Here is a 15,465-nt window from a genome sequence, read left to right as displayed (position 1 = left end):
CCGTCTCTACTAAAAATACAAAAAAAAAAAAAAAATTAGCCAGGCATGGTGGCACATGCCTGTGGTCCCAGTTACTCAGGAGGCTGAGGCAGGAGAATCACTTGAACTCAGGAGGCGGAGGTTGCAGTGAGCCGAGATTGCACCACTGCACTCCAGCCTGGGCGACAGAGCCAGACTCTGTCAAAAACAAACAAACAGAAACAAACAACCCAAAGAATGAAACTATGATATTGAAATATAAATGTATGTCTGAAGGAATGTTAAAAACATAGCAGATGCAATAAATTAGCAAACAGAATTACAAGGCTATGCAACTCAAAATGATTACAAAATACCAAACAGCCATGAAAAGAAATAAGAATAAATTTATCTGAAGAGGAACACAAATCACAACCCAGTTATAATAAAATACTTGACTTCAAAATGGATAAGGAAATACTGAATATTGATAAGATATTAAGTATTTCTAGATTAATTTTTAATTTTAAGATAAATTGATAAAAATGCCACTGATTTTCTTTGGAAGGGGAGAATGGAAGAAATTTTACAATTATAAGCTTTATCTGGGTAAAATAATAAATTTTGAAAAAGTACAGAAGAGGTGTTTGCTCTCTTGGATATTAAAACACATTAGAAAGTTCCCATTGGAACATGCCTTAAAATAATAAGAGCCATCTATGACAAATCCATAGACAACATCATACTGAATGGGCAAAAGTTGGAAGCATTCCCCTTGAGAACTGGAACAAGACAAGGATGCTTGTGCTCACCACTCCCATTCAACATAGTACTGGAAGTCCTAGCCAGAGCACTCAGGCAAGAGAAAGAAAGAATAGGCATCCAGATATGAAATGAAGAAGTCAAAGAGCTATCTTAATGGACAATATAATTCTGTACCTTGAAAACCCTAAAGACGCCACAAAAAGGCTTCTGGAACTGAAAACAACTTCAGCAAAATTTCAGGATACAAAATCAATGTATAAAAATTGGTAGCATATCTATATACCAATAACATTCAGGCTGAGAACTAGGCCAGGTGCGGTGGCTCACGCCTGTAATCCCAGCACTTTGGGAGGCTGAGGCAGGCAGATCATGAGGTCAGGAGATGGAGACCATCCTGGCTAACATGGTGAAACCCCGTCTCTACTAAAAATAAAATAAAATAAATAAATAAGTGTTAATTAAATCAAGGTGGTTGACAGTTTGCAGATTGCTTGCCACTTTGCTAGTGTTTTCATTTGATTGTTCTATCAATTGCAGAGAAAGAGCTGATTTAATCTCATTTTCATTCCATTTTTGCTTCAAGTGTTTTGAAGTTGTATTAGTAGGCATATACAATTTGTGATTATTATACTCCCTGATGAATTAACCTTTTCAACTGCAAAGGTTCTTTTTGATCTCCCATAATATTCTATGTCCTAAAATTGTTACCCTGTGTAGCTAGTCAGGTATGAGCAGGGCAGGAGAAGGCTCCCCACCACTTCTTACACTAGGAGGGTTGAGCGAACATCAGGTCATGGTTAGGTGGTTTTTAACTGTTTCTCTAAAGTAATAACTGGTTACAGCCGATGCCAGAAAAAGGCAGTCTCCTAATACATAGAAAACACCTGAAACTGATCAGCAGCTTCCCAACAAGATTTCAGGAGTGGGGAGAAGCAAGGCAAAATCCTGGAAGTATGCCAACCTATAAATCCCCAAGTCACAAGATCAGGCTGCACACTTGGCTTCTCAAGTCACCTGCTTGGCCATCTTCTAAGTTGTACTTTCTTTCTTTCCTTTCCTTTCCTTCCTGTTCTAAAGCTTTTTAATAAACTCACTACTGCTCTAAAACTTGCCTCCATCTCTCCTTCTGCCTTATGACCCTCAGTCGAATTCTTTCTTATCAGGAGGTGAAGAGCTGAAGTTGCTGTGGGCCTGTACAGATTCGCTGCCATCAACGTAGGGTAACTCGGATCTCGTCCACTGCTAACAAAATCAACTACATCTGATACTGAGATAGCCACGGCAGTTTTCTTGGCCTTAGGATTTGCATGATGTATCTTTTCCCATCCATTTACTTTCAACAGACAGTATCTGTTTCTTCCTTTTAAGTCCCATCTCGTATAGACAAGATCTAGTTGAGTCTTGCTTTCTCAGCCATTCCAACCATTGCTACCTTTGAACGGTAGTGCCCAGTGGATTTACGGTTAGTACAATAATTGATACAGTTGAAATAGACCTGTAAGTTTACCATTTAAGCTATGATTGTCTAGTCTAATTTTTTTGCTCCTTTTTCCCCTGCACATTTTAATGTTAGTTACCTTTTAGGGTTCCATTTTAGTTGGATACTGCCTTTTCCTTCTTTTTTTTTTTTTTTTTGAGACGGAGTCTCTCTCTGTTGCCCAGGCTGGAGTGTAGTGGCACGATCTCGGCTCGCTGCAAGCTCCGCCTCCCAGGTTCACGCCATTCTCCTGCCTCAGCCTCCCCAGCAGCTGGGACTACAGGCAACCGCCACCGCGCTCGGCTAATTTTTTGTATTTTTAGTAGAGTTGGGGTTTCACCATGTTAGCCAGGATGGTCTTGATTTCCTGACCTCGTGCTCTGCCCTCCTCGGACTCCCAAAGTGCTGGGATTACAGGCGTGAGCCACTGCAACCGGCTTATTATTATTATTTTTTTCTTGAGACGGAGTCTTACTCTGTTACCAGGCTGGAGTGCAGTAGCATGATCTCGGCTCACTGCAACCGCTGCCTCCAGGGTTCAAGTGATTCTCCTGCCTCAGCCTCCCAAGTAGCTGGGACTACAGGCTTGTGCCACCACACCCAGCTAATGTTTTGTATTTTTAGTAGATGGGGTTTCACCATGTTGGCCAGGATAGTCTCGATCTCTTGACCTCGTGATCCACCCACCTCAGCCTTCTAAAGTGCTAGGATTATAGGCGTGAGTTACCACACCCAACCGGATACTGACTTTTAATGTATACATATTTCCTGATCTATGTGCAAGTGCTATAGGGAATACAGTATACACTCAAGTGTTTATATTCTATTTGAACTTTTTAAAAAAACGAATTTATTGGCTGGGCTCGGTGGCTCACGCCTGTAATTCCAGCACTTTGGGAGGCCGAGGCAGGCAGATCACGAGGTCAGGAGATCCAGAGCATCCTGGCTAACCTGATGAAACCCCGTCTCTACTAAAAATACAAAAAAAAAAAAAAAAATGCCAGGCATGGTGGCAGGCGCCTGTAGTCCCAGCTACCCAGGAGGGTGAGACAGGAGAATGGCATGAACCCAGGAGGCGGAGCTCGCAGTGAGCTGAGATCATGCCACTGCACTCCAGCCTGGGTGACAGAGCGAGACTCCATCTCAAAAAAAAAAAAAAAAAAGGAATTTATTGAGGCATAATGAATATAAAACAAAGTGTACATTTTTAAAATGTGTAGTTTGGTAGATTGAGATGTATGTATACACTATGAAACTATCACCACAATAAGATAATGACATGTCTACCACCCCCCAGAATGTCTTCATTCTTCAATGTAATCCTCTCTTCTGCTTTGCTCCTATGTCCCCAGCAATGATTCTTCTGCTTTTTGTCACAATAGATTAGTTGCATTTTAATAAGAAGTGGAATCAGATGGTATGTATTCTGCTTGGATTCCTTCACATGACATGATCATTTTGAAATCCATCCCTGTGGCCATGTGCAGCAATACTGCATTCCTTTTCATGGCTGAGTAGTGTTGCTGAATTAATTGTGTGATATTAATGTAAAGTGTAAGAGACTTGCAACAAGATAGGTCCATTCATCACCACCCAGTATTCCTAAGCCTTAACTATGCATACTTTACGAACCTCACAGCAATGTTATCATCATTGATAATATATATTTTCAAGAAACTAAGAAGAAGTAATAATCCTTTACATTTCTCCCAACTTTATATTTCTGGTGACCTTCCTTTCTTTCTTAAGATCCAGGTTTCCATTTGGTGTCAGATCTCTTCGGCCTGAAGCATTTTGTGTCCTGCAGGTCTATTAGCAATGAAGTGTCCATAGTGTCTCCAAAATCATATTCCCATTCCTAATTCTTAAAGCCACTTTATGCCCATTTACTCCTTCTTATTTGGTAATGACCTCAGCCAAATATCAGATTATGAAAACCAGAATCCATCTTGAATCTCTTTCTTCTTCTTACCAAACCCATTGCATCACCGGCCTGCATTATCATCATCATTTCCCTCAGATCCACCTCAGCTGCCACTTGCCTCCTTCACGATAATGCAACCTGACCCTCACCCTAACCACTAGGACCCATCCCAAATGCTGCCCAGGCCATGTCTGAGGTCACCCACCCTGCATTGGGCAAACAATGATCTCTGAAGTGCTGATCTGATGGGTGATGTCTCTGGTGAAAACTTGACAATGATCCTGGTGACTCAGGACATGGGTGATCCTCTGCACTCTATTCAGATCCTCTGTTCTGTCCTCAGCCTGCCTGCCACACTCCCCACCTCTCACATTTAACACACTCTATGAGCAGGCTGAGAATGCAACATCTGCATTAGTAGAGCTTCCTAGAATCCACGTGACTCATTCATTCACTCATGGAAGAAATATAGGCGTCTGGTGACCACATATACGAGGAGCCATGGAGTATCGGGAACACGGCATGGCCCTTCCTTTCCTTAGCACAGTTTCCATTCACAGGAGCTGAGGCACAGCCATCATTAACCCTGAAGTCCATGAACCTGTGAAGAGTCTGGAGGGGCTGCTCAGGCAGAGGTGACAAGTGCCATAGGTGGCAGAGACATTAGTGGACATAGAGGGGAAAGTCCACACAGACAGAATCCCGGACAAATAGTAAGTCAAAATAATGGGGGAGGGGAGTAAAAACAAGTGAGGTTGAGACGAGGCTGTGCAGGATGCGGGCCTCTGATTGAGGGAGAAGGGGTGTGTGGCCAGAGATGTGTGGCTGTGTCAGTCCATAGAATTTTGTCAGACTTGAACTTTTTCCTGGTGTGTGTGAGTGTATGTGTGTGTGTGTGAGAGAGAGAGAGTACGCAGCATGCCAGAGGCATGGTGGAGAGACAAGGAGAATGAGAAGGGAGAAGGGTGGGGGCTTGCTCAGGTCCTCTCCTGCAAGGCTCTGCAGATCCAGGCTTCTCCCCAGATGAGTCATTAACTGGGGGTTTCCTGGTCATGCACATCCCCCACTGGTGATGCAATAGGTAGGTAGTTGCACAGTCCAGTGTGGCCCTCACCCTCCCTCAAGCCAAGCAGGCTCCTCTTTCCTCTGCAGGGCACACACACCCTTAAAGCTGCCCGTTGACCCTGAACTGAGCAATCACTCAGAAGACCAGACATCAACTCAGACTTGTTCTCTCAGTCTGTGGCCTGGGATCTACTTCTGAGGTTTATGGAGTTTCTTTTTGTCCCTGTACAAGACCAGGGCCAGCCACTAAAGAGCTGCAGGAGTCCGGGGAAGTCACTTCCCTTCCTCTCTAAACTTCACGTTTCTCTCTCCTGAAAACAGGAAGTGGCATTAAATGAGCTCTCAGAGGCCTCCCAGCAGTGACCCAGAATGAGCTGAGCACCAAATTCTCCCCTGGGAAAGGCAGCAGAAGCCAGTCGGGCAGTGGGTGCTGCTCCCCTGAGGTTGACTCACCCATCCACCAGCCCCCCACCCCAGGAATAGCTGTGTGACCTTCAGCAAGTTACTGAGTTGATCTGTGTCTCACATAAGAAAACCAACTTAATTATAGTTCCGGCACAGTCAGGTTACTGTCAGAATTAAATGTGTGAATTTGTATGAAGGGCTCTGAATAGAGCCTGTCTTATGGGAAGTGCTGTATTTCAGTGCACACTCTGAATAGCATAATCATTACTAAAAGAATTTTTTTGAGTCGGGGTCTCACTTTGTCTCCCAGGCTGGAGTGCAGTGGTGTGAACATGGCTCACTACAGCCTCAACCTTCCAGGCTCAGGTGATCCTCCCACTACAGCCTCCTAAACAGGTGGTGCGCAGGCCACCGCACCAGGCTAATTTTCTGTGGGTTTTGTTGTTGTTGTTGTTTGTAGAGATGGGTTTTGCTATGTTTCCCAGGCTGGTCTTGAACTCCTGGGCTCAAGTGATTCGCCCGCCTTGGCAGGACTAGAGGTGTGAGCCATTGCACCCTGCCCACCCTGGCCCATTGACTACTACGAATTAAAGGCTATTGAAAAACAGCAGGTGCATCGCTGGCAAAAGTATACTTGTGTAACAAACTTGCACGTTCTGCGCATGTATTTCAGAACTTAAAGTAAAATAAAATAATAAAGTAGGCCGGGTGCGGTGGCTCACGCCTGTAATCCCAGCACTTTGGGAGGCCGAGGCAGGCGGATCACAAGGTCAGGAGATCGAGACTAGCCTGGCTAGTACGGTGAAACCCCGTCTCTACTAAAAATACAAAAAAATTAGCCAGGCATGGTGTCGGGCGCCTATAGTCCCAGCTACTTGGGAGGCTGAGGCAGGAGAATGGCGTGAACCTAGGAGGTGGAGCTTGCAGTGAGCTGAGATCATGCCACTGCACTCCAGCCTGGGCGACACAGCAAGACTCCGTCTCCAAAAAATAAAAGTAAATAAAAAAAAATATATTCAAGGATAAAGAGAGAAAAATAAATTTAGATTGTATATGTATGTAAAATACATTTTAAAAGGTAAGCTTGTCTTTTTTACTCCTTAAAGGAGCAGATATTAAAAAAAAAAGAATAGAATAACTCATCTTTTTAGCCTCCACATATTTACTTGCTTCTTCACAAGTTACTGGGTCTAATTCAGTATATAAGTAACTGACTCTCACTGCTTTTTCTGTGGCATGTAAAACTTGCATTGTATTAATTTGTGTGCTTTTCTCCTGTGGACCTGCCTTATGTCAATTTAATTCTCAGGCCCAGCCAAAAAAAAAAAAAACCCTTAAAGGGAGCTTAGCTTCCCTCCATGACCCTCAATGGTGACTGTAATCAAACCACATCTTCCAGGCGAACAATACCACATCCTATGGCCTTGCAATGGCACGGCCTCCCTCCAGCACGGCCTCTCTGGAGGAGAGGGAGGCAAGGGTGGTGAGATCTCAGGCCTCCCTTATGCTGCCTCCTATCAGTTATATGACCCCTGGTGTCACCTCTCCCACCACACTGTAGGCTCCAGGGAGTAGGATTCACATGGGGTTCGTTTGTCCTCCCTGCCTCCAGCAGACTCCAGGCACAGGTGTTCCCAGAGTAAAGGGCTCACTGTCTACTTCCTGGGTGAATCATTCTCCTCCCAAACCCATGAGGTGAGTGCAGTGGTGGCTTCAGCTCACCACCTAAGGACAGGCTCCAGGCTGTAGCACAGGGAGGGCCCTGTGGACTCTGCTGAGGAACCATATGAGCTCCCAGAGGCCAAGTGCAGGACAGAGAAGCAGCTGCTCAGAGAACTCTAGCCCTGCAGAGGCCCAAATATGGCTGCTATTATACAGAAGGTGAGGACAAAAATGCTGGAGACACTGCTCCTGAATCTCATTTTTGCCACTTGTAAAACAGGGAAAACAACCTACCCTCATGTCCCCAGGTTGTTAGGAAAATCCACTACATGAAGATGTGCAGTCTCTGGCTGGGAGCAGGACACCAGCTGCCCAACAGCACAGGCTCAGGGCATGGCACTGTCCCCACTGTCCCCATCCCCAACCTGGAAGCTAGAGCCTCGCTGCCCTGCCACTTCTGGATGCAGGACAGATAACCGGAACTAGGACTGTGGTCTCTCAGTAGAGGCTGGGTGAACAGCCATCTGTGACCACAAGGATTGAGACCTTTCCTGCTCACTCTTCAAACTGGGGCACAGGCTGAGTGCCCAACAGAAAGACAACTGGAAGAGTGGCAGGTAAACCAGGCCGTGGCCCTGCAGTGCCATCACTGTCCGCATTTGAATTCTGGCTCGTCTGTTCCTCCACGGCCCCTCCGCATAGCGCTCCACTCCAGTCTTCAGAAGTTTCTGCCTCAAGCTCAGGGAGTTGGTACTGAGGTGCAGGTAGGAGAAGGTGCAGCCTCTGCTGAGTGGAGGACATGTGCCCTGGGGATCCAGAGCCCAGAGTGACTGACACCAGCCCTGAGGATGGAATTTGTCCTCCCAGACCTGTTAACAGAGCCTGCAGAAGTTTACACAGGGATGCTGAAGATTTTTATCCCCTCATTTTACAGGAAGGAGCTGGGGCCATACCAGAGTCACTGAGCTGGACCGGGAACACGGCAGGGCCCAGCCATCCACATCCTCCGATTTCAGTACTCTCTAACAACCTGAGAGCCTGAGCCTTCGGATCTTGATTCCTACTTTGATAAAGAGAGGGATGGGGTGGAAGGACCTGGCATAGAGATTGGACCAGTCCAGCATTGACAGAGCCAGGACCTGGGGTCAGGAACTGAGCTCTTCTCCAGGCTCATCTCAAGTCACCCTGACAGCCTGAGGATGGAGACCTTATTTCCATTAACAGGCATGGCGGTTGGCAGGGACTGGCCTCAGCAGAGCACGGTTTTCTAAGTACACAGCTGGGAATTAAGCCTTCTCTGCACCCCTCCCCTGCAGTCTTGCCTGGATCCCCCCAGTCATCTACTCCCAGTACCAAAAACTCCTGTATCCTTGAAAATCCCTAGTACTGAGAGGTGACAGCGTGCTGGCAGTCCTCACAGCCCTCGCTCGCTCTCTGCGCCTCCTCTGCCTGGGCTCCCACTTTGGCGGCACTTGAGCCCTTCAGCCCACCGCTGCACTGTGGGAGCCCTTTTCTGGGCTGGCCAAGGCTGGCGCCCGCTCCCTCAGCTTGCAGGGAGGTGTGGAGGGAGACGCGCGAGCGCGAACCGGGGCTGCGCGCGCACTTGCGGGCCAGCTGGAGTTTCGGGTGGGCGTGGGCTTGGGCCCTGCACTCGGAGCAGCCCGCCGGCCCTGCCGCCCCGGGCAATGAGGGGCTTAGCACCCAGACCAGCGGCTGCGGAGGGTATACTGGGTCCCCCAGCAGTGCTGGCCCAGCGGCGCTGCGCTTGATTTCTCGCGGGGCCTTAGCTGCCTTCCCCACGGGCAGGGCTCGGGACCGCCATGCCTGAGCCTCTCACCGCCTCCATGGGCTCCTGTGCTGCCCGAGCCTCCCCGACGAGCGCCGCCCCCTGCTCCAGGGCGCCCAGTCCCATGGACCACCCAAGGGCTGAGAAGTGCGGACGCAAGGCGCCGGACTGAAAGCAGCTCCACCTGCAGCCCCGGTGCGGGATCCACTGCGTGACGCCAGCTGGGCTCCTTAGTCTGGTGGGGAGTAGAGAACCTTTATGTCTAGCTAAGGGATTGTAAATACACCAATCGGCACTCTGTATCTAGCTCAAGGTTTGTAAACACACCAATCAGCACCCTGTGTCTAGCTCAGGGTTTGTGAATGCACCAATTGACACTCTGTATCTAGCGAGTCTGGTGGGGGAAGTGGAGAACCTTTGTGTCTAGCTCAGGGATTGTAAACGCACCAATCAGCGCCCTGTCAAAACAGACCACTGGGCTCTACCAATCAGCAGATGTGGGTGGGGCCAGATAAGAGAATAAAAGCAGGCTGCCAGAGCCAGCAGTGGCAACCCGCCCCCCACCTCTCCTCCATGTCCCTTTCTGCGCTGTGGAAGCTTTGTTTTTTTTCCTGTGCAATAAATCTTGCTGCTGCTCACTCTTTGGGTCCGCACTGCCTTTATGAGCTGTAACACTCACCGCGAAGGTCTGCAGCTTCACTCCTGAGCCAGTGAGACCACAAACCCACCAGAAGGAAGAAACTTCGAACACATCCGAACATCAGAAGGAACAAACTCCGGACACGCCGCCTTTGAGAACTGTAACGCTCACCGTGAGGGTCCTCGGCTTCATTCTTGAAGTCGGTGAGACCAAGAACCCACCAATTCCGGACACAGTACCATGCAGGAATGAAAATAACTAACAATGTGATGTATCATGTTTTTATTTCCTAGACTAGTGACAAATGAAAGCTAAATGTAGCAAGGGTGCAGGGACACAGGCTTTGTGTACTAGGTATGAGTGTAAGCTGGGTTCGATGGTCTTTTGGCCAACATAGTGAACCCCCATGTCTACTAAAAATACAAAAATTAGCCAGGTGTGTTGGTGCAGGCCTGTAGTACCAGCTACATGGGAGGCTGAGGTGGGAGTAGCGCTTGAACCTGGGAGACGGAGGTTGTAGTGAGCCGGGATCACACCACCGCGCACCAATCTGATCCACAGAGAGACTGTCTCAAAAAAATAAACCACAAGGAAGGGAGGGATGGAGGAAAGAGAGAGGAAGGAAGGGAAGGAAGGAAAGAAGAAAGAAAACGAAAAAAAGAGAAAGGAAAGAAGAAAGGAGAGAACAAGAGGGACAAGTGCCCCTGGGAAGGGGAGAGGATCAAGGCACGCCTGGAAAGCAGACTCCGAACCTCAAGACCCTGTTCACAGCCAAGCGCGCGACCCTGGAGGGCGTCAACTCCCCAAGCGCCTCCCTCAACTCATTCCCCCCAAGTTTCGGTGCCTGTCCTGGCGTGGACAGGACCCAGAAACAAACCACAGCCCGGGGCAACCCCGCCTCTGCGAAAGTTAGTTCCGGTCCCTTCCCCTCCCTGGCCCACTTCGACGCGCTTGCGGAGGGTTGCGTTGACGAGACTCTTATTATTTATTTATTTTTTGTCACCAACCTGTGGCGGAATTTGCAGTTGCATATTGGCTCTGATTAGCCCCTCCCCGAATGACGCCTGCCAGGGGGTGAAAGTACAGCCGTGCCGCCCCAAGTCAGCCTGGACAGATAAATCAGCACGCGTCCCGAGAAACCCGCAATCTCTGCGCCCACAAAATACACGGACGATGCCCGATCTACTTTAAGGGCTGAAACCCAGGGCCTGGGAGACTTAAGAGCGTTCCCTACCGCCATGGAACAACGGGGACAGAACGCCTCGGCCGCTTCGGGGGCCCGGAAAAGGCGCGGCCCAGGACCCAGGGAGGTGCGGGGAGCCGGGCCTGGGCTCCGGGTCCCCAAGACCCTCGTGCTCGTTGTCGCCGCAGTCCTGCTGTTGGTGAGTCCCCGCCGCGTCCCTGGCTGGGGAAGAGCGTGCCTGGCGCCTGGAGAGGTCAGGGAGAGAGGGGGACACGGCGGGGGTGCGTGGCCCGGGTCGCCTGCGGCCGGGCATGTCCGGGCAAGACGCACCAGTCGTCGGAGTCGGGGGAAGAGCCGGGTCCCCGGGCTGGGCAGGAGCGACCCGGGCCGCGAGGGAGGAGAGCGCGCGCTCCACTCGGTGTAAATTCCCGAATCCAGTGGGGGAGGGCGACAATGTGGGAATTCCCGAGTAAGCTGCGTGAAGCCACGGAGAGGTCGTCGGACTTTGATTTTGTTTTCTTTCCTTACTTTCTGTTTCTTTCTTCCTTTCTTTCCCTCCCTTCCTTCCTCGCTCAGTTCCTGCCTTAATTTCTTTTTGTTTTGCGCCTTCGAATGAATTCCTAAAGGTGCTCATTGCAGATCGCTTTGAACCTGCGGCCGGCGAAGAACTCCCCTGTGGTCGCTGCGGCCCAATGGTTCCGTTCCATGCGCGGGAGCCGTCGCGGGCGCAACTGGAGAGGCCCGTTCCCCTCCTTAGCGGCTGCGCCCCTACGCGTGCGGGGCCGCTCATCGCCAATGCCACTGTTTGGGGTTCCTTGGGAAAATGAGATTTAGGAGAAGGGAGTCTGTGGCACTTGGGGCCTGACCTTGATAATAGCAGCTGCATTTTGGTCTGGGAAGAGCCTTTCTTGCCACCTCTTGGCAAGTATCTGTGATAATGGGGAAGGGACGAAGAGTTGGCTTTGTAGGGAACAGCATGGTGTGCTCAGTGCCTGGAACAGCGCCTGAGGCCAGGAGAGGTTGTGAATCATCACATTTTACAGAGGAGGAGACCGCAGCTCAGAGTGGGGGAAGTGTGTGGGCCCAGACCTAACTCAAGACTGTACAGAGGGGCTGGAAGGGAGAGGAGGAACAGTGAAAGGAAGGTCAACAGAATGCTGGTGTTGACCTAGAAGAATGTCAGTGTGAAGCATTGGAGTTTTATGGGGTATTGTTACACACCTCATGTTGAGTTCATTGTTTCCGCCCCACACCACAGTGTGTCCTTGGTCTCACCTCTGAGTGGAGGGAGGACCGAACCTTCCTGGTGAGGAGAGTGTACAGGGGCCTCTGCCTCCCGCTCCTGCTGTGGTTTCTGTGGGCCTAGGTCCCCAGGGCATCTTGCCTCTCTGGGTGGTGGATCTTTGGTCTCTGGCTGCTTTTAAAGATTTTTCTTAGCACTGGTTTGCAGTGATTTGGTTTGTTTGCCCTGTTGTGGGGTTTTTTTTTTTTTTCTATAAAGAATTTCTTGGATTTTTGGCTTTAGACTTTTACGTTCTTTCTACTTGGAAGATTTTTCTGTAAAGAAAGCCACAACTGGGTTGTGTTGAATTTCTTGGATTTGGGGTTTTAGAGTTTATGTTCTCCTTGGAGACTTTTCTGTAAAGAAAGCCACAACAGCCGGGTCTGGTAGCTCATGCCTGTAAGCCCACCACTTTGGGAGGCCGAGGCGGGCAGATCACATGAGGTCAGGGGTTCGAGACCAGCCTGACCAACATGGTGAAACCCCGTCTCTACTAAAAATACAAAATTAGCCAGGTGTGGTGGTGGGCACCTGCAATCCCAGCTACTTGGGAGGCTGAGGCAGGAGAATCACTTGAACCGGGGAGGCAGAAGTTGCAGTGAGCAGAGATGGCGCCACTGCACTCCAGCCTGGGAGACAAGAGCAAGACTCCAACTCAAAAAAAAGAAAGAAAGAAAGCTACAACAGAGTTACGTTGAATTTCTTGGATTTGGGGTTTTAGAGTTTATGTTTTTTTGTTTGTTTGTTTGGTTTTGAGACGGAGTCTTGCCTCTGTCGCCTAGGCTGGAGTGCAGTGGTGCGATCTCGGCTCACTGCAACCTCTGCCTCCTGGGTTCACGCCATTCTCCTGCCTCAGCCTCCGGCGTAGCTGGGACTACAGGCATGCACCACCACGCCCAGCAAACTTTTTGTATTTTTAGTACAGACGGGGTTTCACCATGTTAGCCAGGATGGTCTGGATCTCCTGTCCTCGTGATCCGCCCGCCTCGGCCTCCCAAAATGCTGGGATTACAGGGGTGAGCCACCACGCCCAGCCGAGTTTATGTTCTACTTGGAAGATTTTCAGCTATTATTTCTTCAAATACTCTGTCTCTTCTGGTGACTGAGATCTTATTACATTTACGTTAGAATGTTAGATTTTGTATCAGAGCTAACTTAGTATCTGTTCTTTTTCCCCCATCATTTTCTATGTTTCACTTTGGACAGTTCCCTGTGAAGGCTCTTCAAGTTCATTGATCTGCTTCTGCAGAATCTAACCTGCTGTTAATCTCATCTACTGTATATCAGATATATATTTTTTGAACTTTAGAAGTTCTCTTTTGGCATTTTTAATATCTTCCATCTATTTGCTGGTCATCTTTGTGTTTTTCTTTTTTGAGACAGGGTCTTACTCTGTCACCCAGGCTGGAGTGCAGTGGCACAGTCAGAGTTCACTGCAGCCTCAACCTCTTGGGCTCAAGTGATCCTCCCACCTCAGCCTCCCAAGTAGCTGGGACCACAGGCACTTGCAACCACACCTGGCTAATTTTTAGTAGAGACGGGGTTTCACCATGTTGCCCAGGCTGGTCTCAAACTCCTGTGCTCAAGGAATCCTCCCACCTTGTCCTCCCAAAGTGTTGGGATTACAGGCCTGCGCCACCATGCCCAACCTATGATTTTGGTGGTGGTGTTTTTTGTTTTTCTGTTTTTAAAATATTCTTGAGTATATTTGTAAGCTTTAGATGACCTGTTTTAAGGTCTTTAATCTATCAACACCATTATATCTGTTATTACAGCCACTGTTTCTGTTGATTACATTTTTTTTTCCTGCCCGTAGGGACTTTTTTTTTCATGCATGGTAATTTTTTATTGCATGACATTGTGAATTTTGCTTTCTTGGGTACTGAACATCATTGTGTTCTTTCAAAGTCTATTGGGTATTATTCTGGTCACAGTTAGAAAACTGAGAATCAGTTTGCTCCTCTGATACTAGCTTTTAACTACATATAACTATATACCTTGTGTTCAGTTGCCTTATTCAGGGGTTCATTTAGTTAACTACTAAAGTTATAGTGGTCGAATTCTGATGGTAACTAGCCAGCACCTCTGGCATGCGTTCTGTCCATTGTGGGAAGGGGAACATGCAGATCTCCCAGCCCTGAGTGGTCCACAATCTAGTCTCTCCTTCCCTGGATGGCTTCTTCTCAGGCACCCAGGGTCAGTCTCAGCAGACACTGGCCATGTCCTCTGCGAGAATCCAGAGTCCTCCAGGCAGCTGCTTCTCCCAGTCTCTGCCCTGCACTTGGCCTCTGGGAGTTCCTGCCTGTGGTTCTCAACAGAGACTACAGAGCTCTACAGGGTCCTCTGCCCCTGCTGTAGCTGGAGGCTGTCCTTATGCAGCGAGCTGAGGCCACAGCTAGTCTCACTGCCTGTGCTTGGCGGCAGGGGCAGGAGTGATTCATTCATCAGGTAGAGGAGGAGCCCTTTACTCTGGGAAAATCTATGCCTGGATTGGGGAAGGACAAATCAGCTCTGTGTGAATACTGCTCCCTGGAGCCCACAGTCCAGTGGAGCAGGTGACAGCAGGGACCTAAATAACTATCAGGAAGCATGAGGTCCCACCACTGTCACCTCCCCCACCTCCAGAGTGGCTGTGCTGGCTCCAGAGATGTCATCCCTCCATATTTGACTGACAGAGGGAGGCTGTGCGGTCCCAAGGCTCCAGGTCATGGTAGTTTGGCCGGGATAATATGGTTTGCTTAAAATCAACATTGAGGGTAATGATAGTACTAATCAGAGCGTGTGTTTAAAGTTCTGTGTTCTAAGCACTTTCCATACATATTAACACTTTGAGTTCACACAACAACCTATGCAGGAACTGTGATTATCCTGGGCAGTTTTAAGGATGTGGGTGACTCAGAGAGGAAAGAAGAGGTTACTCGGGTTAATTTTTGACGAGAAATATTAGGAGTTGTTAGGCTCAAACTTGATATAAAGCAAGGAGCCTGAATCACAGGTGGGTGAGTCACAAGACAGGGAAACCCCGCCAATGACTCATGTCCGGGAGGAGGCAGGGTCCCTAGAATTCAATGGGACAAGAACTGAAATAAGCCAAACCCCTGGCCTCCCTTCTTCTTGTTTTCCTTCTCTCTCTTAACCATGCCCATGCACACGCCCATGAGCCCATTTCTGTGGCCCAACACAGCTGCGCATCTCTGGCCGCACGCCCATTCTCCCTCAATCAGAGAGGCCCACAGATGGCGCAGCCTCGTCCTGCACAGCAGAGAGTGAATGGTCATGAATGGATCTATATTACTTCAACTCTTCTACATTTTGTAA

General features: G+C 48.9%; 1 protein-coding gene across 6 annotated transcripts in view; it reads left to right on the top strand.

Moving 5' to 3' along the window:
• The first annotated feature begins 10,557 nt into the window (after positions 1-10,557).
• Positions 10,558-15,465, top strand: part of TNFRSF10B (TNF receptor superfamily member 10b) — a 48,704-nt gene continuing 43,796 nt past the window's right edge. Inside the window, exon 1 of one of the 6 annotated variants that reach the window (XM_054561344.2) lies at positions 10,558-11,064. In XM_054561344.2, the coding sequence (XP_054417319.2) occupies positions 10,921-11,064 (144 nt within the window). In that variant the 5' untranslated portion in view covers positions 10,558-10,920. The remainder of the gene's footprint in view (positions 11,065-15,465) is intronic. The other 5 variants (XM_063726586.1, XM_054561345.2, XM_024251130.3 and 2 more) reach the window with 5 other exon arrangements.

The sequence above is a fragment of the Pongo abelii genome, chromosome 7 (genome assembly GCF_028885655.2).
Source record: "Pongo abelii isolate AG06213 chromosome 7, NHGRI_mPonAbe1-v2.0_pri, whole genome shotgun sequence".
Lineage (NCBI taxonomy): Eukaryota > Metazoa > Chordata > Mammalia > Primates > Hominidae > Pongo > Pongo abelii.
This window is presented reverse-complemented; position numbering and strand designations above follow the sequence as displayed.